The sequence below is a fragment of the Melozone crissalis genome, unplaced genomic scaffold (assembly GCF_028551555.1).
Source record: "Melozone crissalis strain CALT ecotype California unplaced genomic scaffold, PUWL_Pcris_2 ptg000023l_1, whole genome shotgun sequence".
NCBI lineage: Eukaryota > Metazoa > Chordata > Aves > Passeriformes > Passerellidae > Melozone > Melozone crissalis.
In genome coordinates, this window is record NW_026535801.1 from 30,009,691 (window position 1) to 30,036,101 (window position 26,411).

The following is a 26,411-nucleotide window of genomic DNA, read 5'->3' on the forward strand; positions in this document are numbered from 1 at the left end:
TAAACTATGGCAAGTGTAAGGTAATTTAATTTAACTTAGCCCTAAAGAAAGAAAATTAGGCCAAGCAGAACCACTCACATTTACTACAAAGAATACAAACACTCACCACAACCCAGCTAAACATCTTGCTCTGGATCTGCTCATTAAACACTCCACAAAACAAATGCTGACCTAAACAGAACTGGAGACATTAAAAGCCAAAGGGGGTCCCATGCAAAAGCTGGGAATGCTGACTGCAGAAAAAGCCTGGAACAGCCATTTTCACCACTACCGGGGAAAAGAAGTCACAATCACTCATCTTTCCTTAGCATTTCTCACAGGTGATTCTGCCAAGAGAAGCTGATGTGGAACAAGATTGAAACAAGGTGGTGAGCATGGCTGGTTAAGTCTTTTCTCATTCAGAAAAGTTACTGGAATCATTATTATCACAGAATACTGAAGCCCAACTGATTTCCATCCATATAGACTTCTGGTTTCAGACAGGCACATCTACTGCCTCCATGCAAGACTTAAAGAAGTCAACAAGTCAAAACAAAAAAGAAAACACTTTATTAATAAAAAGAACCATTTTCTAAGCAGCTTGAGAACTCTCTTTTCCCTGAGGCAAGTCTGGCTGGCACAGTGACTTTGTACATCTGTGACCCTGAAAGATCACTGCAAAGATAATTCAAACGGACAAATTAGACAGCAGCGTCTTCCCTCTTGCACTGCTTTGTCTATGCTGTAGAGAGATGTGTCCCTTCATATGTGACATTTACACTTTAGTCCTTAACAGCAAGCTGTAAAGTGCAGTCCTTGTGAAGGCTCAGCTCCTAGAAGCAAGCTGTCCCCTTTTCAGCAGGCTGCTTATGATACAAACACAGAAGTCACCAGGAGAACCAGACTCCACTACACCGTGCTTCTGCTTTGCCACATTATAAAGATGAGCATAAAAACACCTTGAGATGAACAGTTCCTACTTTTATTTCAGTTCTAGGATATACAATTCACTCCAAAGCTTGAACTCAATAACCTTAAAACTTAGGAGGATTTTTACTACTTGACTGAAACACTGATTACCCAACAGAGACAAAATCTAGATAACCAGGGTTTAGTATGGCGTTTGATGTGCACTGCCTGAGTTAAAGTCTGGGGAGATGGAAATAGGCTCTGGAAATTACAGAGGAGAGGCAGAGATTACATTTCTATACCAGGAAGGACAGATAGTGAGTAGAGAAGGGAATAGAGAAATTCTGGTAAAACACATATGACAGGAATTCACACACTGTGCTTTGTGAGCCATCCCAGGAACTGGTGCATATGCAACTTCTTACTTGTCTGATCAAATAACGTCATGCTCAAAAAGCAAGAGGCAGACATCCCTTTCAGTCCAGCAATTCAATTAAATACTTCCTAGTGACTGAAGCCATGATTCCTTATTCCCCATTACTATAAAGTCACTCCCCACAGTTCGATGTCAAAATCAAATATTACTAAAACAGTATCAGCCCAGGAGATAATTTGAATGTCATATTTTCCCACTAACAGTTGCTTCTTGGGTGGCATTTTTTAAGTAGCCAGACAAGCTCAAAGCCTGGCATAACTATCTAGGGTGATTCAAGGATGACCAATTCAGATCTTCCTCTTGTTCAGGCATGTTATGGCATGTACTGTAATGCAGGAAGACTTTTAGGTCCACCTGCTCTCTGGAACTTAAAGGACAGAAATCCTTGTATTCAGGGGTGTGGGAGAACAGACAGAAATAGAGATTAAATGGATTCATATCATTGTAATATCCTACCACTTAGGAATAGAAGAGAATACATAGGCAACCAACTGCACACCACATAGCACAACACTTGAGCATAAATCTTAATCAGGAGTAACAACAGAAATTAACAGATTGCTTTAATCCTACAGAGGCTTCTTTCAAGATTATTCAACAAAATAAAATAGGGATGAAGTCTGAGACATCTCTATTTTGGAAACTCTGCAACAGGTTCCCAGGTTGAGATAATGGTCTTCAAGCACTTACTGGGCCTTTTACAGTGCAACAGCACAGATGAAATCTTTCCCTAAACCCAGGTTTACAGTAAGTGATGACTGGGAAGAAGAATTTGTTTTCTAAGTTTGCTCTGAAGATACTGATTCCAAGGTAAGTATCTGTACCCACCAGGTCACAGAGGTGGAAGAGCTGAGGGAAGGAAAGCTCTTTGAAGCACCTCTGAAATCAAAGTATGATGCATTCTCACATTTGCATGATTTCTCATATCCCCCTTTTTTTAAGTCTTTATTTTTAGACCACTTTGTTGTCATCTTCCACTCACTCCACACTGTTGAACAGGAGAAAAGGCATGACTCAGAGGAGGTGCAGAAGAGCACCATTTCTCTTTCACAAAAGGCAAAATGGATGACTTTTCTTTGTAAGGATGAGGCCACCCAGTGAACACGCTGCTGCCAGTCCTCACTCAAATTATGATGCTCTGTAATACATCTGTGTACTGAGTGACAAACAAAAAGTCCAAGTTCAAGGTTATTAAAGGTACTTTGTCTCTCATGGGTTGTAAGGTGTCCAGACACAGCTAGAATTTACATTCCAGAGCAGGAACAAAAGAAAGTAACACATGTCGAAGAATTCAAATATCTTATTTTAAACACATTTAATTTCAGACACAGGAATGGAGAGAATTAAAAATATGGGACTAAGTTGTTAAAAATGAAATGTTAGAGAGTAAAATCTAACAAGGAAAACAATGGTTCTTCCACATCAATCATTTCACAACAGCTTCCCACTCACATGTGCGAAGCAAAATACACTTGTATTATATACAAGTTAAATATATTTGGTGGTTTGTACTTATTAATTGTGTAGTAACATCAGGATTCCAGGTGACACCAAGACCTTCCTTCTACCAGCTGGAAGAGACTCTGAAACCAATCTTCAAATGATAACAACTAGTCATAGACTTTATCTGAGAGTTTCCCTTCTGAACCTTCAATTTTGGGCCTTTCACAGTGACTCACAGGAGTGCAAATACATTTGTCCAAAAGCACACTTGAACCAGTTGTAAAAACTGAGAGCTACAACTCACTATTTCTATTTATTCCTTTAAGTAAAAGGATCTTGACACTCAAGTAAATGATTTGGAAATTATAATACTGCTTAAGATCAACAGTCAGATTCCAGACTCTCATGCATTTGCTTTACATTTTCACAGATCAGAAGCAGGAGTGACCATGTGTTACCCTCTGTGTAACCAAGTGTTAATACTCACTTTGACAGGCAGGATTACTATGTGTTGACACACTGAAAAATGCTCACAAACTCCGTGACTGAAACACTATCAGGTATGGAAGTGGTAATACCACAGAGAAGGTGTGAAAGCAGAGGCAGATAAGAGCACCAAATTAGCAGATTTTATTATTAGCAGGTGTTTCCAGGCATTGCTTAGACTGTCTGAAGAACAGTATAAACATTAAAAAACATTATAAACATTAAAAAAATTTGCACGAACAGCTGACTATAATACAAAGAAAACAAAGAAGTGTATCAGTAGTTGCACATCAGAAAATGTCAAGCAGACCAAGTTGCAGAAGAAAAAGCCATATAAATCTTTCTCCAGCCAGTTCAGTAATTTTTAGCAGACTGTATAGGCTGCTGCTGCCTTGTTGTTTAACACAAATAACAGGGAATGCTCATAGGGCACTGCCATCTGTCAACAGCTGTTACTGAAAACCAAACATGGGGCAAGTAAGCAGTTCACAGCACTCTGCCTCCAGATGCAAACAAAATTCAGAAGAAATAGGAATAAAGTGTAGGGGAAAATAATGTCTTATCAAATCCCTAAACCCAAATTCTGTGCTCAAATGTACATAAACCTTCAGCATTTCTGGAGAAGACAAGTATCAGTCATAGCTTGACCACTTCATTCCTTTCACAAGAAGGAGTGCTGAAGGTCCTGTACACTTGCAGATACTATAGAAGTAAGAGATTTCTGTCTAGGCGTGATTATTCCTCAGATGTGGCCAACTGCTTTACCAGGTATCAGTTTATTCAGACAGAAAAAATATTTGAAGCCTCCCAAAACATGAGAGCAGCATCAGCCTGGTTCATCTGAAGTTTCCACCATTAACCAGCTTGAGCCACCTGAATTGCTCATCTCCACTACAGATCCCTTACCTTAATTTCAAGTAGCAGGAATTATTGTTTTGTCCAGACTGGAACTGAATGGCTCAGTTCCACAACAGCTCTTTACTATTTGTCCTGCTGTGGCTTCCTGTAGCAATCAGTGACCAGCAGCATCCTTTTTCATTGGATATAGTGCACATCCCATCAGCTCCCTAGATGTTGTTAAACACTGAATCCATGCTTAGAAGCCACAAGCCAGCCAGGGAAGCAAGCTTTGGACCATTACCCTGCATATTAACCAGCACCCAGGGGCCTTTCAGGCCAGCTAAACTGTGTCAGTTGAGCTAAAAAGATGAAATTACACTCACACTGCCCCTCTGGTGAGAGTCTCTTGGCATGATTTAGTCTGAAGAGTCTGTGAAGGGATGAGAACAACTTTGCCTCCTGGCACTATGGAGAGGAGAACCCCTAAGAGTCTTACAGAATTAATGCATGACCTACATGAACTTCTCCATTCATGGCTGATTCATGTCCCATTCTTATTTAGGCTCAACAGGTAGCAAGCATGGCTCCTGAACAACAAATGACTGAAAGGTCAGCAAGCATCTTGCTAGAATTAAAAAACCCATAAATGAATCACACCACAAACTAAAGATGGTGGCAAAACTTAGGAATTTCAACTTTCTACATGAAAATTTCAAACTCAAGGCAATGACAACAAATCAGCCTTAGGCCTGTCCAAGTCCCACTCCTGCAAGCACACCACCATGCTGGCAAATCATCTGGTTCTCTTCAGCAACCATCTGTGCTTGCCTGCACTTAAAGAAGAATTAGCAAACAGAGGAATTGGCACATGAGAAGCACAGCACATAACAGACAACTACAGATTCACTTTTAGATTTGCTCAGAGATTGAAAGCAAGTAAGTTCAGTTTTTTTAACTGGGAGGCAGGAATTTCAATAAAACCTTTACATAAGGATGCCCAAAAGAAGTCAATGCTTCAATTAGCATGAACTCAAATTGTCTGCCTAGCCTCTTTACCCATGCAAAGCTTCAAGGCTGCCCACTCTCTCCTCTTTACAGTCTGGAGACTGAATTGATGAAGTCTTCACTGAAAAACAGAACCAAGAAGATAGGCTGGAGAACTTCCAGTCCCTCTTTTTTAATAGTAATTTTGTGTTAAGTTTTTAAATATTTGAAACAGGGTCCTTCTAATTCATCTGGAAAGCCTCTCCCACTGACACAAAGAACCACTGATAATTCCTGCTTGGAATAGGAGTGGATTTGTTGAGGTGATCTAGGTTAGTCATCTAGATTACATTTAAATCAGGATTACTTAGCTTCCTTTTCCAAATATTACACAGAAAGAAGGCAAAAAACCTTATTGGGATGAAGAAAAGAAATTCAAACATCCTGAGTTATATTTAGGCTGTCTACATAGGGAAGAGGAACACAGAGCTCTGCAAAATAAAGCTTGCCATTACAAGTGAAGTTTCAGGAGACTCCTAATAATAGTATTTTGAAGAATGGCATGAAGATTAAATGGAACAAAATACAGCTCACCTACTAATTTGTAGCAAACTGCTCTTCACATAAACAGTTAGAATATATCCACATTTAAATACCAAGCCTTAAATTCTTAATATTAAAATCAAAGAGCAATCTGCATCTTAATGCTTCACTGAAAATGCCCATGTGCAACTTGACAGCCACACTGATGACAGACCAATAAAACTAAAGTGAAGGATTATCACCCATTCTAGCATAACACCAAATCAGCAGAGGATGTGCATTAAAGGATTCATGCTGCCATTTATAGAGGTGCCTCTGTGGTGGCTTGCAGCCTTTTCATGCTGACATCAGGCTGTGCTGTTAGCTGAGGTCACATTCTCTTCTGCCTTTAGCCCTGTTACCACTCGTGATAAACTGGAGAGCTGAATATCAGACACAATCTCAAATGACACTGGCAAACCTTGCCTTCAGCTCACTGATACACACAGCTAGAAAGTACTGAGCAAAAAAAAACATTGAATCAATTTGAAGATCTTCCATAACTACTGCATCCTACAGGAGGAAAAACGAAATAATGGCATAATTTAGGTTAAAGGGACCTCTGAAGGTCAAGTGACTCAACCTCCTTTTGAAAGCAGGGCTGACAAAGTTGTTTTGCTCAAGAACACTTCCAGACTAATTTTAAAAACCTCCACGGATGAAGATCCTCTTCCAGTGCTTCACACACTATCTTCAAAGTGAAGAAAAATATCAACACATAGGAAAAAACCCCAAGCATAAGGCTGTCCTCTCAGTCCCTAAAGTATGTGGACTGCTGGAACTTGCATAAAACCAACTGAATACCTCTTGATGAAAAAAACCCTACTTCTAATTCAGAGGTTTTCTGGAATTAGTGGTCTATGCGTTATAGGTACAGCAAAGTCAAAATTCCAGCCCAAAATTTACAAGATGAGCTGCTCATCACAGCTTTTTACTGGCATTTATCCTGTGTGCAGTGTCACAGAAGCCCCTTGCATGTCATGAGGGAACGGAGATCACCTGCTTTCAAATAGCGGTCAGACCATCGCTGGCCAAGGGCGCAGAGCACCATCACACACAGTTCACGTACATTCTCACCTCTAACTGGAACTATTTACCATTTTTAGGGCATGGTAAGCATGGTGTTTCAGCTGGCTCTGTGATGCAGCTTTCCTGGGAAGAAGCTGTGGAAAGGACCAAACATGACATGCTCCCAGGGGAGGCCCTGAGGGAACGCTCTGCTGCAGCTGATGGAGCGCCCGGCCTGCTCTACAGAAAACACACAGGACCTGGCACAGTCCAACCCTGTCACAAAGCTGCCAGGGGCCCAGAATTCTGCCACATCTCCCACACTTTCAGCAGAGTGAACAGAGCTCCTTACAATGTGCTGCTGCAGACAAGAAATAGTTAGGACAAAAATAGGGACAAGCCTGCTTTAGAGCCCGTGAGAATAAATAGGCTTCAGGGAGTGCCATGAAGGGAAACAGCAAGCACAGAGCACAACGTGCATACAAAGACCTACAACACAGAGGCTTTGGAGAAATCCCACTGCAGTGAGACAAAATCCAGTGCACACATCAAAAAGAAAAGGAAAAAAAAAAAGACATCTAAGGAAAGCACTAGAGACAAGTATGGAGCTTCTTAAGGGGGAGGGAGCAGAGAATAAGTTTCAGCATGCTGGTGCATAAATATTTTGCCTGTGGAAGCTTGGGATCAGATCTTATTTAAGTCTCCAGTGAAAAGGAGCGTGACTGTCCCTCCACATCACAGCAGCTCCATGTGATTAAAACCCTCTGCAGATTCAGCTCCTGCCCAGCACAGAGCTCAAGCAGCAGGAGCATAAATCGGAGCTGAAGTGCACTGGCAGAGCTGCAGCAGGGAGAAGTGTGCCCAGCCCTGCCTCTCCAGGGCTGCCCCTGGGATTGCCCCTGATCCCAGCAGGAGCTGGGGGGAGCTCAGGGGAAGAAACAGAAATGATGGAGAACAGAGTTAGACCCATTCTTTATAAAGCTGCCCTAATTAGAAATGTCAGGCCTCATTATGAGCCAGCACTCACTAGACAGGAGTCCCATTGCTGGGCACAGACGTATGTGGGAGACATGCATTTCTTAAAGATGTACACATCCTTCCCTACCCACACCACAGCCAAGGGAACAGCCTCACTGCATGGGGGTGAAGGCAGCACCATGCTGCCAACTGCACAAACACTAGCAGAAGCAGTGCCAACACTGTTTCATACCTCAAACTCCTGTCTACCCCTTCCCTGTGGAAGGCTAGGAGCACTCATGCCTAGAATACTCATAACAAGGCTTTTTATAACATAATCTACCAGAAATTTACATAGGGGACTGTTCATCTCCCATGGAAATAATTAGAAAGAGTCCATTAGTGTCAAAGGGAGCAGATCTGGAGTAAAAGAATAGTGTAAATTTCTCTCTTCTACCTCCGCATTCAAGCATTCATTTCCCAAGAAGCCCAGATATGTCTCATACTCCTTAGACATCAGCATCTGCACCTCATACCAGACACATCTACGTCAAGCATCTAAAGGATTTTGTTGTGCACTGACAAGCTCTGAGAGAAGGCAGGTTAGGTGTGTCACAGGAAAGGGAACAGCTCTGGAAATCTGGTTGCTACAGGTTTTGCAATTCCTGAAAAAAACAGTTCAGGTAACACTTCACAGTGAATGAGGTATTTCTCTCTTCCTCTGTAGTGCATTGTTTATAAATTTTGATAAAATTCACCTGGCTTGAATCTGAAAGCCACCTGCAAAGCAGCAGCCATCAGCTGCTTTCCTCATGAAGATTTGTCTGCAGTGAGATCCCTGCAGGCTACACGTGGGGTGTAAACCTAGCCAGGATTATTCAGGGCTCTCTGCAGCTTTGGGGCTGCAGGGGAATAAACAAAAAAAGATACTCAAACTGCTTAGCACAATGCAACAAAATGATTCTTTTGACAGAGCAGCAGGGCAGAATTAATTCCTTCAGCAGGCAGAAGAAACCCAGTCATTATGCAGTATTTGCTGTCTTAATACTACAAAAATAGGATGCATTTACTTATTATAGCTCAGTTTTGTTCTATTTCACATCACTGTATTTGAGCTACAAACAAAATACTTCAGCCAAACATAACAGAGGAGGAAGGCAGTGTATTGCCAGACCAGGGCCAAGTACAGACAATGCCTTCCCTGTACCTCCCCTCTGGAGTAACAAACCAGCACTTGTCCACTCCTCCTGCATTTTGGAAAAAGCTCCTCTTCATGCCCGCCACTAACATGGCTTTAAGGACAGGTTTTGTTCTACCACTGCATGTTAAAACTGGATATACCATCAGTATTAGTAAGTCTTCCTCAGAAATGGGCTCAGCAGTCTTATCTCATCCAGCCTAAGGTCAATGATCTGAAAATGGAAAGTAACTAGGTACAAAAAGACCTTCAAGCTTCCAGGTATTGGGTCTCAGGTTCTTTAGAAATCAACCAGGTGCTCTTCAGTCTAGACTCTTTAATAAAACCTCACAGTTACGGAAGCTGCAGCTACTGTGGTTACAATATACAGGAACAAGGATGTTATTTGTTGCTGGTAGGAGAAACACATGTTTCATGAACTTCTGCAGCCCATAAAAGCCTATCCTGTATTTCACCAATTACCACAGAGTGACTGCTGTCCTCAGTGGCTGCTAATTACAGCAGCTAAACCCAGTCCACTTGTTACACACTCAACCTGAAAATAAATCTCATCAAATAAATGAGAGCAGCAGCACAGAATTTATCAAAGTGCTCCACAAGAGGTGCAAGAAATTTCATCTCTTCCTCAAGCAGTCTTTGGCTACCACTGAGGCAGCTGATTTAGGACAGCAACTGAATTGTAACTGGGACAGTGATTCCATATAAAAACAGCCCAGAGCATTCATTTAAAAGTAGTTATTAGGAAACTACTCTCCAGCACCCAGCCAGCATACAGAAAGGAAAAAGAAAGACACCTACTCCTCCGCCACTTTCTTGGAAACTGAACTATTTGTGAGCCTCAGGCAAGGACTTCTATGCCAAGAACAATTTTGTAATTATTGTCATAGGAGCAGAGAGCTTGTGATACCTTCACTTGTGCTCACAGAAGTACTCTACTATGTAGCCCCAACAAGTGTTGAAGTCAGTGTGTGTGAAACACAAACACAACCCAAATAAACTTCACAAATCTGCACAGTGTACAACCATGGGATACTTTTTACTCCCACCAGATTGCCCTTTAGTGTGCCAGTCTTCCTCTATGATATTTGAATAGCTTGTACTCCCATCTCTCAGAGAATTGCTGAGAATTAAAAGGCTGACTTAAAATCACTGCTGTGTTGACAGTGATCAATATGTGTGTGCACAAGCATGTGTATGAACCACCCTACTGATGAACTTGCCCCTGGAAGATTCTGTGTACCATAAACTAAGCTAAGTGATCAAAACCATAAGATTTAGTTAGTCCTTTCATGTAAAAATGTCACTGAAGTTAATATTGCTCCAGCTTTGACTGCAAGTTCTTTCTGACAGAACAACTACAAAGGAGAGCCAGCTGGGAAAAACAGCACAGGAAAATACCACTAAACTGGTGCAAAGACTTTCATGACCTCTGCAAATTTAAGGCTTTGTTTTAGAGGTGAAACCAACCTGACACCAAAACAGGTGAAAGAATTTGAAAGAAAATATCATAGCAGAGAAATCAGCAAACTACTAAGCATTCCTGAACTGTGATCACCTCCACAGCCGTACCAGATGTTACTGCAGTTTCCTTCGGAGGGAAGGGTGTAGGATTTTTTCGTTCTAATTCTTTATGAACACTGGCCAATAAATTCATACTTGCCATGGTTCTAAGTTGCATGTGTTTCCTGAGAGAGCCACTGAGTTTGCTCAGATACACATGGTACTTTACCAAATGGGAAGAAGAGAACAGGCCCTGCATGAAGAAATTCATCTCCAGATGTGCAGGACATTCATGCATTTAACTTCCATCAGTAATAATGGAATGGCGCACATCAATCTTTTACTCATGAAGCCCACACTAAACAGCAGCATCTCATCCTTTATCAGCCCACTCCCTCAGCCTGTATTTATGCATGTCTGTTAGTGATGCTGGTAGTAAAGTGGTTCTGCTTAATTACACCAAAGCTTTGCAAAAGAGCACTTGTGTGTTCATATAAAACCATTGGGCTTAGGGGAAGTGATGAAACAACCTGGTCTTCTTTGCAAGGAAATCCTGGGTCAAGGTACTTTGGATTCAATCCAGAATTCACAATACACTAACAACTTACACACGTACTTTTCTTCTGACATTTGCTGCTACTACAGTTCAGACAACCAGCAGTGACCTGGAGGTCAGACATTTCCCAACTGATAAGATCAGCTAGACCACTGCCCCAGGCTCTTCATTCCACCAGCTGATCTTTTAAAGCTCAGAAGTTCCCAGCATGATGAAATCATCACACTTCATTGGCAACAACAGATACATGCTTGCTTTCTGCAATCAGCAACGAAGTACATTAATTATTTAACACAATTCTGACTTTGGAAAAATCATGGATTATTCTCCTCTTTTGAAAGACAGGAGGAGCCAGAGTGCAAAGGTCTCTCAGCTGTAGATGGTACAGGTGATGCAGTTCATGAGGAGGATAACCAGCTCAGACAGGTTTCTGTATTAATTTCCTGGCATTGGGAGGCATTTACTGATGGTGAACAAGAACACCACATATATGTATCCACTGCTTCCTCTGAAAATACATGCAGCAATTGCCTTGGAAAACAGTATTCCAAAAGCATAAAATAAAGATCTGTCCATAGAAATGGCACATATTGTACCATGCAGTATTCATTCCACAGCATTCAATTTGCCCAGGAGATTTCCATGTTCTGTTACAAAAAACCTGCCAATTAACTCACACCTTGAGATAGTAAATATCAATACAAACCCAAGGTCTATAAAATTTGGATACTGACCGCCTCAGACTTCTTAAAATTAGTCTACTACATCCACAACGTAGGAAGGATTTCAAAAAGACAACAGGTACAAAGAATCGAGAGAAAAAGGGGAAGAAAGAAAATGCAGCTTTTACAAACGTGGCTAACAGAAATCATCTCCTCTGAAAGCTCAGATGAAAAGCACAGGCTTCTTATGTACCAAAAATACATACAATATATGCTTCCCTCCTGTAAATCAATTCTTCACAGATGAATAGATACAAATCTCCTCTGCCTTTTCATTTCACCAAGTCCCAATCCAGCCTCACCGACTACCACAGACATCCTGTTACAGAAACGCAGTTGAAACACAAAAATACAGGTTTAAAAAAAGTGATATCTCTATTTGGTACATTCTTGGAACTATGATTCAATGCTAATTCAAAAGTACTCATAACCAATTTAAATAGCCTTCCCAACTGGTGCTGCAGAAGGAAACAGTTAGGAAATGGAAGTCTCAGTGATCACTCAAAAACAACACAGACCAGCAGGGTTTCTGTAAATTCATGTCCTTCACCTCTCTCAACCTGTTCTGGTCCCTTACTTATGCACACACTCTTCTTCTTCAACCCATCAAACAGACCATTTATCATATTTTACAGAATCTTAAACTGAGCTTGATGACACCAGGCTACAGATGCTTGCAGACTATTTTTTTAAGTTCCACTTTTACTGCAAGATTGCTTCAGTCTCCACACACCGTAAAAAAAGAAACAGAGCAGTCGAACACTCAGCCATGAACAAACACACACATCCACCCATGGGGCACATTCATTAGCACCTACCTTTCCCTGTAGTCATTATCCTCTTCTCTGCAGTGCTGGGGAGCTGCTGGAGAAGGCTCTGTGCTGGGGAGCAGCCGTCTCTCAGTACATGTTTCTCAGCAACTTAATCACCAGCAAACTCGCCAGCCTCCTACACCCCTTTGCTGTGTGACCTAGCAGGGAGTGCCAGCTCTCCTCCAAAATAAAAGCCTGTTCCGCATGAGCCGAGCTCCATGTGCCCCCCTGTGCCTGCCTGCTCACTCCCCTCCCCTTCTGCATGAGAGAATTTCAGCAGTATGCTTGTTTACAGAGCTGTCAGAAAGGGAGCAGAGCTCCTCTTGTCCATTTATACCTTCCACAAGGATGAACTATCAATTAATGGTGTTCATTCAAATATCACTCACACATTACTGCTCTCTCTCGGCCCACACAGGTGAAGAGGCATTTATTTGCTTTTTTCATGCCCTGAAAATGCTGAGTCAATGAAATTAATCTTGTGTTTCACTTTGTATTCCAACGTGAGAACTGTATTAATAGAGAGCAAGCCATAATGGCAATTTAATTGCACAAGAAGGTATGAATGCAAAAAAGCACAGTGCAGCATTTACTGTTATCCTGGACAATTGTCACTCCTTCCCATCTGCAAATCTGCTGCTTGGATTTGTGTTGACAAACAAACAATATTCCACCCTCAGATGCATGGCACCACTTGGCAAATGTGGGTGGTTTTCCTTCATATAATAAATATGAAAATAGTTTCCAATGACTCAGCTTTATTACCAGCAAAAAACAGGAATCTAAAATAGCTCCACTTTTCATCTATTTAACTCCAATTTCACAACTTCACAAACAGAATTCATTTAGTAAATAGCATATTTGTCTTACACACCCTCCCAAATATAGAAGTAATTCTACTGAAAAATAGCATTGCTCCCTCTTCATAAGTTTTCAGTAACTGAAATTATCATGTCTTTTATTTCAGCACTGTTTTAATTAACTTGCTTACTCTTAGAACACACACTCATGCAGTCAGCTACCAAAATTGCATCCTCCCCTCACCTTACTCCACAAGTACCAGTGGGAGAGATCTCAGCTCCAGAATTCTGGCTTTAAGATCCTGCTTTGATTTCCTTCCGGCCCAAGACCACTACCACCTCCACTGTCCCTAAATCTTGCTCTTCTGAATCAAAATTCAACATCAACAAGAAAGTTCAATGCCTTCTTTTGCCACAGGAACTCAACCACAATATCCCTTCCAGCACAAATATAAATACATCTCGCAAAAATTGTGTGACTTACATAAAAAAATGAAGGTTTGCATCATATTAGGATAATCACAATGATGAAAAGCATAAAAACCACACCAAAACAATTTGGTTGCTAAAAACTTTGGTTTGGGTCATTGGTTCCTATCAGCCTGTATTTTTCAGAAAATAATTTATTTTATTCTTAATCTTCACTGAAACTTGATTATAACATCTTCTGGAGTCCAGATCTGATTCAAAGTCAACTCAAATCTATGGACAACCTGTACAGTTTCTGTAAAGGCCCTTCCAGATAATACCAAGGAGACCCATGAATTTCTTGGAGCCTCTGTCCAATAGCCTCTCTCTGTATCACATCCAACTGAAGATCATCACACAATGCCACTCAAAGACAGCAGCTGACTAGCTGGCAATTACTGGCTCTTTCATGCTGAAAATGTATTTGTCCCAGGGGAATAAGGCATCTACATAATTAGCAAAAGCAGTTACACAGAAAATAATTAGCTTGCTGAAAGCCCAAAGGGAGAAAACCTATAATTTTTGCTTCAAGAGGCTGACTAATTATATGCCAAATAACAAAACAGAGATGCACTGAGAATCATCAAGAAATCCAGCATGGATTTTAACTTCATATTCTAGCTATAAGGGTTGCTGGTAGCCTAGCAACAAGCAGCATACTTGGGCATGCCAAAACCTCCTCCGACTTAATGAAACACCTCAGATTACTATGCAAACCTCCCCCACCCCACTATGCATTTGATTCTTGTGTTACTAAATTATAAAAACAAAGCCTAGCAAAAAAGACAATAAAACAATTCAAGATAAACTCAAACAAGCACTAATGGACTACAGCATAGAAAGATAAGCCAAAACAAAACATGAATTATTTTCAGAGACTTGAAATTCAGTGTGATTAGAGTTGACTCATTAGATTTCTTCTGTGGGTTAAGAGAATGTCCTATTATTTTAAGCAACTTTTCTAGTAGCCTGTGTAAGATTTCTGTTTGTTTGTGTCTTGGGAACCACTAGATATGAAAACTTTAACAAGTTAGAGCAACTCACTAATCTCCAAAGTACTGCTGACATACAGAGAGTGCTGCTGCAATTCCTTCCTTTTACTTGGATCCTCAGTGACCTGGCAGAGGAAACTGTTATCCCAAACAGTAGTCTCAGAGGCAAGAGACCAGCTTTTACTGTTTTGCACTGTTCTAGAAGCCACACTGCTGTCCCAGCTGCCCAGTAGCACTGTGTTCTGTGGTAAGAGAGGTTTGACAACCACTTGGAGTCTCGCTGTGATTAGCACAACTCTGGTGCTCAGTTATGAGTGACCTTTCTGCCAACAGCCTGCTCTTGGTTACTCACAAGAGAAGCACATTCACACAGTCACCCACCCAACCACTCGGCCAGATTCAAAGGGTTAACAACACTGAGCTACTTCCACTATTTCCTGAGAAAGGCAAATCTTTTGCATGTGCAATATCTATCACCATACTCCCTGGTGACTCTGACAACTGCTGAAAGTGTCACCTTTGTTCAGAAAGTGTCAGGGACACCAGAAACCTGACAAATTTAGCTTGTCTTTCTCTCACAGGCCACAATAAACTTGTGACTGTGGGTGAAGATAAGGCTCCTTTTGCTGGCTTACACAATCTCAGACAGATAAACTGAAAGTTGCACAGAGCTGTTGACACACAAGATAGGACGAGCATTTAATGCTGTATTTGTGCTGTGCTTGGAGGGCAAGGGAGAAGCAACAAACAAACAAACCTATGGCACTAAGGGAAACTGAATCCTCCCTTCAAACACACACCAAAAATGTTAATAAGTAATGTTATCTTTACTAACTTCACAAATGAGAACTACTTTAATTCTTCAACTACAGAACTTGTAGAAACACTTTTTTATTTCTAGGGAAGATGAAAAGGTTCTGGCAGACCAATAGAAGATCCTAGCTTTGCTCTCTTTGGCCCTTAACACTCCTCCACCCTCCCTTTTCCCCCAGACCTTTTGTCTTTCTGTCTCAATGTTCATACAGGAGATTCTACTGAGGATAAATCCACTCCACACACAGACTCCAGAGATTGCATCCTGCCACAGCACAAGCAAGAGCAGGGAGGCATCAGGAAATCAGGTTAAACAGAGTGCAGAATACAGGAGTACTTGTGTTGGGAAGTACTGAAAGCCTGTCCATGGACTCAGAAGATGGGGATCATGACATCTCAGGACCTCACTGCACAAAAAGGGTAAATCTTTCACTGAAACAGTGACAAAGGGGTATAAAAGAAAAAATAATTTTCAATTAAGCCTAAAAGCAGAAGATCTGATACACACCAGTGCTTCAGATGTAGCAATACATCTCAGATCACAAGTCTGCCTCCTAGAAACACCAAACAATAGCAATCTACATAGTACAATGATGCATCAAATTGCTTTTTCTTTTTTTGAAAATTCATTCTATTCCACTGCTAGCAAGACGAAAATTCCACCTTAGCCTAGCCAAGCAGAAAGCAAGGAAGTAGAGTCAGCAGTAAATCTGTTTCAGTTTGAGCAGGGGTTTCAGAGAAATCACCTGGAGGCTGGGAACCTGAACAAGTTTGCTAAGGGATTAAATATTTACTTCCCCTCCCACCTGTTAAAAAAGAACAAGGACATTTGTTTCTCAACTGCACTTTTTTATCCCTGTAAGGCTCATCCACCTGGACATACAAAATAGTCCCATGTTATGCAAAAGTGTAATTTTAACCCATTCCATCACAGAGAAACCTGTACTAGGTCTTCATCATTCCCAAACACACAAGATAATACATCACATTTCTGAATAATCCAAACTATAACTTCAGGATTTTCAAATCAAATAATTTTATTTTTTTCTGCAGGGATGAAGTTTACTGTGTTATAAAATGGTTATGGCAAGAAGAATGGTGCCCAGAAGTGAAAAAGGTTTTTTTCCTGTTTAAAAAAGAAAACACCTCTCTGCTCTCTTGACTTTGAAGAGCATGGTGGGAATGGCTGGGACATCACCTCCCCTGCTCCTGGCCCTGCAGAGGGTGTGAGCTTGATAGGAACACACAGTGCTGAACTCAGGTTCTTCATCTGCTCTACTCAACTGTCAGCAGAAAGATGCATTTCCTCACCAAGGATTCTCACAAAAACCTACTGTTAAACAATACTTATTCAATTTATAATACCTGTTAAAATTATTTCCTAGCCCATAAGCTTATCTGTAAACACAGTAATAAACACTTGTTACTACAGTAAGCTTGTTACTACTAGTCTCAGACAAGACAGACAGAATTAAGGCTCAGATTAAGGGTCTTTGGCTATCAGTCCTAAACACACAAAATATGCAAATTTAGTGTGCTGCTTTGGGACAGATTTGGGAGGAATCCCAGACACTTAGGAACTACAAAATACAAACAACACGAGCTTTAAACAGAACACTGATGCATTATTGGGCACTCTCTGTGCCTTTTAGGGCATTAAACTGAAAAGACAATTCTTCTCTGAAATTATTATTTAATTCACCTTATGAACAATTTACATGCACATGGACTTGAGAACAGGAGATGTATTTCCCTAATGTAACTCAAGAGGACAAGAAGACAGTTACAGCACCACCTTCTCTTCTTGAAACTTAGGCTTCCTTCTCCTTCTGATACTACAAAAGGACAGCAGACAAACTAAACATCCATTTTATTTGCTGCAAAGGCACTGTGTATATTTCTGAACAATCACCATTCCTGCTTCCCCTAACAGAATGCTTGCTGTATATCCATTTGAATGCCTCCCCAACTGAAAATTGCTAAAAGCACCAGAGAGTACAAGTACTTCTACTCACCAACTGAAGTCTGGACCATGTTTCCAGATTTTTGGACCTCATCGAATTTTGTAAAAATTACATTCAACCTGTTTGAAAGTTAAAGAAATACACAATGAAGAACTGAATTTAAATTTTAGGAATAGTAGAATCATAAAATCACTGAAGTTGGAAAAGACCTCAAAGGCCATCAAGTTCAACCTTTAACCCAGCACCACCTTGTTTACTACTAAACCATGTCCTCAAATGCCACATCCACATGGCTTCTGAACACTTCCAGGGGTGGTGATTCCACCAATTCCCCGGGCAGCCAAATTCTAACATTTTATGATCTTATAGAAGAGATTTGGCTTCACTTAGGTCATTGGGAACACTGTCAAAAATGTCAGCAGAAAATGTCAATGCAAGAAAGTTATTTTAATATTTAAAAAGCACAACATCAACACACAAAAGTGGAAAGGAAAACCTGGGATATAACTGAAAATACTACATTACTGAAGATGTGATAAAGCTGATTGTAGATGCATTTCCAGTTCATCACCCCTTTTTCTATCTTAACTATTTACAGAAATACCACAAAACACATCCCTAAAAACCAACTTGACATAACATTTGTCTCTGGCCCTGACACATTCCCATTTATGTCACAGGTCTAGCAGAGCATAAGATTCTTATCACATCTCATCATTCCTTCCCAGTGAGTTTATTACTTTAAGGCACATTGTGGGAGCAGATGTTTCCACTGGAGAACAGGAGGCAACAACAGCAGTGCTGCCTCCACCTGCATGTGCCCCAACTCCAAAAGCACCTCTTCCCTCTGAGCACTGGCAAGCTGCCATCTACTCCATCATCCTCAGGGCTAACCATGCTCTGCCCTGAGCACTGGAGGCAAGATGCAGAGCAGCTTCCTAATGCACCTCAAACAGCAGAAGCAGAGGGACATGGCTTTGGTTTTGACATAAGATTGGTTGCTTTTTGTTTGAGGTTTGGTTGGGGGGGCAGGGGAGGGAAGCTGCTTTTTTTTCTTAAATAAAAATATTAAAATGGATTATTTTGTTTGTGCATTTTTGTTGTTTATGACAGCCTAAGCTGCATAAACACAAGGTACTCTGAAGTGTCTCCTCTCTACATATGGAGAACATACAGGAAAAATATTAATTCCCTTAATTTTAAATCAGTTAGCTAAATATCTGTAATATTTTTTGTGGTTTTCCAAAGATGCTGTGGCATACTTGGGCAAAGATACAGGATCTGCACTAAATAAATCTGAGTGCTTATCAGATTAAAAAATAAAAATAAAAAATGAAACAATGATCCTGGGAGAAGGTTCAATCATGAGGTTCCTCAAGTCTTCTGAAGGAAGGAAGGGAATAAAAAGCAGCCCAAAAGTAGTGAAGACCTAAGGACATTCCCAACTTACCGAGACTGGGGTAATCCTTTTTTACTGAGATCAGCCCTTACACGTTCACCAACATGTCTGTAAATTTCCACAAGGCTGTTTATTGCTGCATCTCGAACCTGGACGTGAGACATGAGAGAAATCAATCATCTTTACAATTTAAATTAATAAAATCCCTAATAAGCCCTACATTAGAGAACTAAATTTGTTTTATTTCTCAACAGCAACAGCTGCCACCATACACATTAGCACACTGCTCATGAAGGAGCTTCCAACCCTGCCTTTCACATATTAACAGTATCAGCAGGTAATTGAATTGAAAAGGCAGTGGAGGTGTAAGATGAAAGGTTTCATGCAAAAGGAGCTTGGCTGCCTTTGCCAAACTCCTCCCATTGTATACAACAGGTAAATTTACTGGATGAAAAAAGGATAGAGACATAAACAGACCTTATATTACTGGGATATTATCAAATAAATGGATTTTTAATGCTGTCTTAAAAACTTACATTTCTATGTTGATAACAAAACAGGGAGGAAGGGAGGAGTATTCAATCACCTGAGTCACCATGAATTTTGCATATTTTCCTAACTGATTTGCAAGAAATTGCTGAGCACATCCTTCCTTCCAGCCAACAGAAGAGACATAAATCTGATTAAGTGTCACCTTTCTGTACTTAAACCCTTCCTCCACTAGACACAGCAGGCAGAGAAGGTAAACAAACTGCTCTGCCTACAGAAACACCAACTGTGCAGTTCTGCTTCTCAGAGGATGGCCCAGCAGCTACCCCCACACACACCCCAGGACTAGACAAGGAATATCCTGAGACACAAGCCAGAACTGCCTGTGGGTGGGAGTCAGAGGGCAGGCACACATACCCTGCCTCACCCACCTCTCCCCGTGCTCCTGCCCGCTCAGCAGGTCCCTGCCAGCCTCCAAACCCCTCCTGCACTCATGCCAGCCCTCACTCAGCACTCCTGCCCATCAGCCCCAATTGCCACCAGTGCTGCTGGGCACAGAAGGCCGTGGGGACCCTCTGGTGCCCCCAGTTTTGGGTACACAGACCCCAGCCCAGCCTGAGCACTGCAAGGATTGCCCTGTGTGCACAGCTAAGCAGAGGCACAGCTGCAGGACTGTAAATCCCAAGAAGCAAGGCAAGGAGCCCCCATCATCATACTTGGTTTAGTCAACCACAGCAATAATAAAGCTTTAGTAATTTTATTTTTGAGGAGTGTTGAAGGAGTTTAAGTATTGTTGTCACACCAGATGCACATTGGGTTAACTCAGTCACATCAGCTGAAAACAACAAAAGCACTATTTCTGAAAAGGGCTCTGGTGGAACAGCTTCCACATCCACAACAAAAGAAAAAATCCGGACTTGACCTGGATTGTTTCTCCCCTCTGTCCGAGAGAGGGCAGCAGTGCCCGAGCCCAGCGACTCTCGCAGCGCTCAGCAGCAGCTCCCGGGGGGCGCAGCACCAGCCCTGCCCCAGGGCAGACACTGTTCCACCCAGAGCCGCTGTCACAGCCATTTCTGTCTGACCAATTCAGGCACAGGCTTTCTGGGGATGAGGGACCAGACCCAGGAGAAAGGGAAAGAGATCAGCCTGGTTTCCCCCTGCAGCTGGATACAGGACAAGGAGCTGTGGCACGCATAAGGAAGAGGGAACACAGAGGAAAAATGTCTCAGTGCCCTCATCAACTTTCCAGTTAATTCAACAGCTCACCTACGGCAGCACCAAGGCACCTGTGTGCTTAAGCCATAAACTCAGGATTTCCTTGGAGGGTAACAGCTTGCTTAGTCCCAGCTCAGAACTACGGAGGACCCCAAACATTAAATTTCTTGGAGTAATGAGTTTACCATCCTGCACTGGCACAAGCAGCAAGGGAAGCTGCTTCACTCTCAGTCCTCTTAGCAAGGGGAGACCCTGACAGCCACAGAAATCTGGCCAAGTCCCCAGAGCAAACACAAACCCATTCTCCAGCTGGACACCCCACACCTCCTTCCAGCTGAACACCCTCTCCAGACCTGGATCACAGATGTGTCACCCTGGGTGGCAGAACAACCAACAGCATTATTCAAAAACTGCCAGTCCACATTACACAGCGAGTTTGAACACTACTTCTCCACCTCCCTCTTCTCACTAGCCCCAAATCTAACTTGCATCTAATCCCAAGCAAAAGCACTAAGGAGTAACAGATTTTATTCCACTTGTATTTTCATTGGGTAGCACTGCTGATTAAAGGTTGTATCCCCCCCTATTCAGACACTGCCTGTACAACTTGTGGCAGTGCACCTGGCCAGGCTGTCTGACTGGCCCCATCTGCCCTCCCTGCCCAGACTGGTTTCTCTCTGAAGGTGAGGGGTGCTGCACTGAGCCCACAGGGATCCCTGCAGCCTCCAAGGCACAGGAGTTCCCTTCCCACAAAGGCTTCCCTCTTCTGTTCATCCCACCTGCAGATTCATGTTGTTCTGCTGAACCCTCGGAGTAACTGATATGCTGGTTAGGACATACTTCAAACTACACCTCTCCAAAACCAGCCAAGGGCTCTGTGTGCACAGCATTGTTCAGAGCTCACCACCAGCAGCACAATTAGCTCATTTACCAACAAGGCAAGCAGCACAACCTTTAGATGTGACTCACAGCAAAAGCTCACCTGGCTGTTTGGATCTCCAAGTAAGTTACATATATGTGGCACTATCTTGCTCAGTGTTAAACTCTGAGCTCCAGATCTGGGAATAAAGAACAAAAAGCACCATTATGAATCAGAGCAGGCTCATGTACACAACACAGGTTTGCAGAAGGCTCTGACTTACGCATTGAGTGTTGCAATAAGGCAGAGGCAAATCCCTTCTCTTGTCCGAAAATTCTTGTGTTTGAATCCTCCCAGCATCCTGTCCCACACGTACTGAGGAAGACAGAAAAATGAAAAAAATGAGATGGGCTAAGAAACAGATTCTGTCTTCCAGCAGTCATACACCACATCACCTCTGGTTCTCAAATACAAGCTTTACACCCATCCAAACAGAACAGGACAAAAAGGAGCAAGATACTTTTAGATCTGACTGACTAATTCTTAGTTTTGTGCTCACTTCACAGTAACTCCCCTCTACCTAAAACAATGCTCATACTTACAGAAAGCAAGCACCTTCCAAAAACCTGGAACAATGGCTCTTGACATATACCCATCCCATCCTTGAGAAATCCACTGACATGCTCTTGTGTATCCTATCAGGCAATAGCCTTCCCAAGTAAAGTAAACACCTTATAAAAAGGTCTCGGGAGATGAAGTTATTTCAGACAGAAAAATGGCACAGAAAACCTTCTGACACAAAAAAGGTTTCCTTTTTTCACACAGCCAGTCACTCATGCTGTGGAGGACTGCTGAACATACCTGAGGGTTAGCAGCTTGTTCCATGATTTTCAGCAGCAAGGTCTGATCCTGCTCCCTCACTGAGTCCTTAGAATCTCCCAGCCTATCAAGTAAACTTGGCAGCACTAAGGAAAGAAAACAGGAACATTCATATGCCTCTGGAAAAAACTAACAGTGGCAGAGCCCCTCTGCTCTCCCCCCAAAGCCCAAAGGAGGCACCAGCCTCACTGCCCTTCAGCACAGCATGAAAACCACCAAGAGCCTCCCAAGTGCTCTCCTGGGAACCAAGACAGCTCTGAGTCCAGCAGCCAGTGCAGGTGGTGGCAGTGATGGTGACACTCACACAGAGACCCCTCACCTGTGCCAATCTGGGCCTTGAAGCGATCTTGCAAGCGGGACACCAGTGCAGAGATGATGTCAATCCCCAGGAGAACCACCTGCAAGCACACAACAGGCAATGAACTGAGAGTGCACTGCAACTGCCATTGCTGCTCAGTGCTAAATTCATGTACATAGATGTTCAAGGTACACAAACCATGTGCATAAACCGTTTCAGTATTTGCTGTAACTAGCATTCCTAATTCATTGCAATGATGACAATTATAATTAGAAAATGGTATGCACTAAGAGCTGCTTAATTATTTACTGGCAGAAATGAAAGCAAACACTTTTATGACGTAACTGGAATTCAAAGAAAGAAACCTAGTTTGAGAGAAGCTTCATGACAGGCTGCAGATCATAAAACCTGCTCTGATTTTAACTAAGCTTACTTACTAAAAAAAGGTACATCACATACTGAATGTACTGTGCAGCCTGTATGTGAAACACTTCACAAAACTCTATAGATCATGATCGTGCTGGTACAAGACACTTCTCCCTAGGTTTTTGGATAAGCACTGGGGTTAATCATCCCGGGAAGTATTAGGGACAGCCAGGCTCCTGAGGCGGTGCCACCGGGGCTGTTCCAACACAGCCCAGCTTCCTGTACATACCCACAACTGTACATATATACACAGACAACCAGGGCAGCGGTGGTGGCCCCAAGCCTGCCAGAGCTCAAGGAGTGTTTGGACAAGGCTCTCAGGCACATATGGGAGTGTTGGGGCTGTCCTGTGCAAGAGCCAGGAACTGCAGCTGATGATCCTTGTGAGTCACTTCCAGCTCTGGATATTCTGCGATACATACATGTATTTGCACTCCGGTGTGTACACGTGCACAGCTGTACTCGTTGTGTACCGCTGTCCCTCCCGGTGCCGGGAGCTCGGTTATCCCCGCAGCCGCGCGTTACCGGAGCCGTGCCCTGCTCTGCTGCGGCCGCTCGGCAGGGGGCGCGCACCGTCGCCGCTGCCGCCGCGCGGTGGCCCCGCCCTCTATGCAAATCTGCACCCGTCTGGCGCGGAGCACTCTGGGTAGCGGCGCCGCCGAAGGGCTCGAACCCGGGTCGGAGCCGCCCGGGCGCGCCGGGCCCCGCGCGGTGCGCGCCCCCGAGCCGGGCGTCGGGCAGCGAGCGGGCCGGGGGCGCGCCGCCCCTCGCCGGGACCTAGGCGAGGTTCGCGCTCCCCTACGGGCGGCGCGCCCCAGCGGCCGCCAACCGTCCTTATCTGGGGGTTGCGCGGCTGCTCAATGAGCGTATGGCGAGAGCAGCCCTGCTAACGCCTTAAACAACACAGCAGCGCCCGCTCCGTGCGCGGCGCAATTTTTGGAACCTCGCACCGCGGCGTGTGCGCGGCGCGTTCTGAACAACGCTCACCTCGAGCTGAACCGATCCCGAATACCCCTCGGGGCTGTGCGGGACCCGCGTGGGGCTGCGACCCCCGGGCACCGCTCCCGCCTCCCGGCACCGCCCCCACTCTCCCTTTCCCCCTCCATGCCCGGCGCTGCTCCCAGCGGAGCCGTGCGGGGCACACCCGGTGCTGCTCCGCGCTGAACCCCGTGCGCTACTCGCGCACCAGCGGTCACCCCACAGCCCTCAGCCTGTCACATGGATCCGCTCCAAATTCGGCTCCGGAACACCCAGGGAAACAGCCTACTACTCCATGCCAAGTATCCTGTGAAAAAAACCTTCCTAAATACCACCCCCTGGATCCTAACTTGTCACAACAATACAACTTCACCTTCTTTAAAGAGCGCCTGCAGTCTTCTCCCCTCACAGTAACAGACCTTTCAACACTGCCAATTTTTAATTTAACAATATTTACTCATACACCAAAGGAGCTTTTTCCTCGTGCTTTTGTTTAGCTGTGTGTCGTTTTCACATTCTTCTCGCCCACTGGATTTTATCTCCCACTGCCAAATGCTCAGCCAGCTGCCCTAAGGGCTATCGCTGCCCGTGTCTGCCGGCTCAGGGCAGCCTCACCCGCCTGGGGCCTGGCAGCAGAGCCCAGCAAGAGGGTGGGCTCCAGAGCTGCATCAGTGCAGAGATGCTTTTAGGGAAAGTCAATGGCACTCTGAGTGCCAGTCACCATTCACAGCTGCCTGATCAGAGCCCCATCACAGCAGCATCCCGCACAGTGATAAGTGCGCTGCCTGCAATTACAGAGATGTGCCCCAGGGATAAATTCGATCCCGGGAGAGGAAGGAATCCATCTCTTCATCAAACTGCCCGCAAGCCAGGAAGAGTGAGGGGAACTCATCACTCAAACATGAAAGGAAACACATGCACAGCGCAAATATACCCCGCACTTCACCCCCAGGAGAAGGCCAGGACGATGAGCTAAGCCATGCACGATTTTTGCTGTTGTCCTTATAAATTAGCACAATTATTACAGTGGTGCTTGGACAGCTATTGAGGAAACGGCAACTGGGGTGAGCAAATGTTCCTCCCAGCTATGCTGGATTCATTTATCAACCCCAATGTGACACCTGCCTCAGAAGGTCAGAGGCAGAAAGCAGAAATCATGTATGGATTGACAGAGTCAACAGATCCGCTACAGACAGATAACAGACAACCCAGGGCACGGCTGGCAAATGAACAAAGAATTAATTGAATTCCAGCCCTGGCTGCATTGCATTGAGTGCACTGAAGAGCCCACCCGTTCACTGCTGGAACAGTTACTGAGGCTCTGCCTGAATTAACACACACCAGGGGCCAGAGGGAAGCTCGGGAGCAGCGATGGGCCCTGGCAGCAGCCATCCCACTGCCGTGGTTCCACTGCCTGATCCCGATGGAGGCCTCTCCCCAGGGCAGTGATGGGCCCTGGCAGCAGCCATCCCACTGCCTGATCCTGATGGAGGCCTCTCCCCAGGGCAGTGATGGGCCCTGGCAGCAGCCATCCCACTGCCTGATCCCGATGGAGGCCTCTCCCCAGGGCAGTGATGGGCCCTGGCAGCAGCCATCCCACTGCCTGATCCCGATGGAGGCCTCTCCCCAGGGCAGTGATGGGCCCTGGCAGCAGCCATCCCACTGCCTGATCCTGATGGAGGCCTCTCCCCAGGGCAGTGATGGGCCCTGGCAGCAGCCATCCCACTGCCGTGGTTCCACTGCCTGACCCCGATGCAGGCCTCTCCCCAGGGCAGTGATGGGCCCTGGCAGCAGCCATCCCACTGCATGATCCCACTGCCTGCTCCCGATGGAGACCTCTCCCCAGGGGAGCGATGGGCCCTGGCAGCAGCCATCCCACTGCCTGATCCCAAAGCCGGCCTCTCCCCAGGGCAGCCAGCTGGCGGGCACAGCCCCACACCAAGGCACAGGAAGGGCAGCTCTCCATCTGAAATTCCAATCCGAAATTCCAGATAATGCTGCAATGCTGATAACTACAGAGCTATTCCAGGCCTTGACATCAGCCCAGATCTTTTAGCCTCCTATTTACACGGGCCCCCAAAAGAGCGATCACAGAATCAGAGAGTGACAGCCCTCAGCCTGAGGGTCTGCTTCTGCTCATTTGACTCCTGAGCTTCCCCAAGACAGTCAATAAAGCAAGTTGTGCCACCCAGTATTCAGCTCATTTGGCATCTGCTGCTGCTTTGTCTTGTCTCAGAGTACTTTCTGTAGGCGCCAAGGGCTGTCAGCAAACCCTTCTCCTGCCTCTCTCCAAATGCCAGGTCACCTCTCCCAGTAAAGAAGTCTCTTGTTAGTTCCCAGGATGCAACACAGCCTTTCCCAATACAGACAGTCCTTTTTTTCAGAGGTCAATAAAAACAACTCAAAGCATCTGTCCTTT

The 26,411-nt window shown here is 44.1% G+C and overlaps 1 protein-coding gene and 1 non-coding gene across 2 annotated transcripts in view; one reads left to right on the plus strand and one right to left on the minus strand.

The window, feature by feature from the left end:
• The window catches only part of CLASP1 (cytoplasmic linker associated protein 1), a 168,384-nt gene that overhangs the window by 100,436 nt on the left and 41,537 nt on the right, over window positions 1–26,411 (minus strand). Inside the window, exons 3-8 of the mRNA XM_054278250.1 lie at window positions 22,610–22,688; window positions 22,273–22,376; window positions 21,695–21,786; window positions 21,535–21,610; window positions 18,900–18,997; window positions 17,501–17,568 (exon numbers count right to left, since the gene is read on the minus strand). Of these exons, the coding sequence (XP_054134225.1) occupies window positions 17,501–17,568; window positions 18,900–18,997; window positions 21,535–21,610; window positions 21,695–21,786; window positions 22,273–22,376; window positions 22,610–22,688 (517 nt within the window). The remainder of the gene's footprint in view (window positions 1–17,500; window positions 17,569–18,899; window positions 18,998–21,534; window positions 21,611–21,694; window positions 21,787–22,272; window positions 22,377–22,609; window positions 22,689–26,411) is intronic.
• LOC128938349 (U4atac minor spliceosomal RNA) lies at window positions 23,842–23,958 on the plus strand. The gene has a single exon (XR_008483141.1). It is a non-coding gene; the product is annotated as a U4atac minor spliceosomal RNA (small nuclear RNA).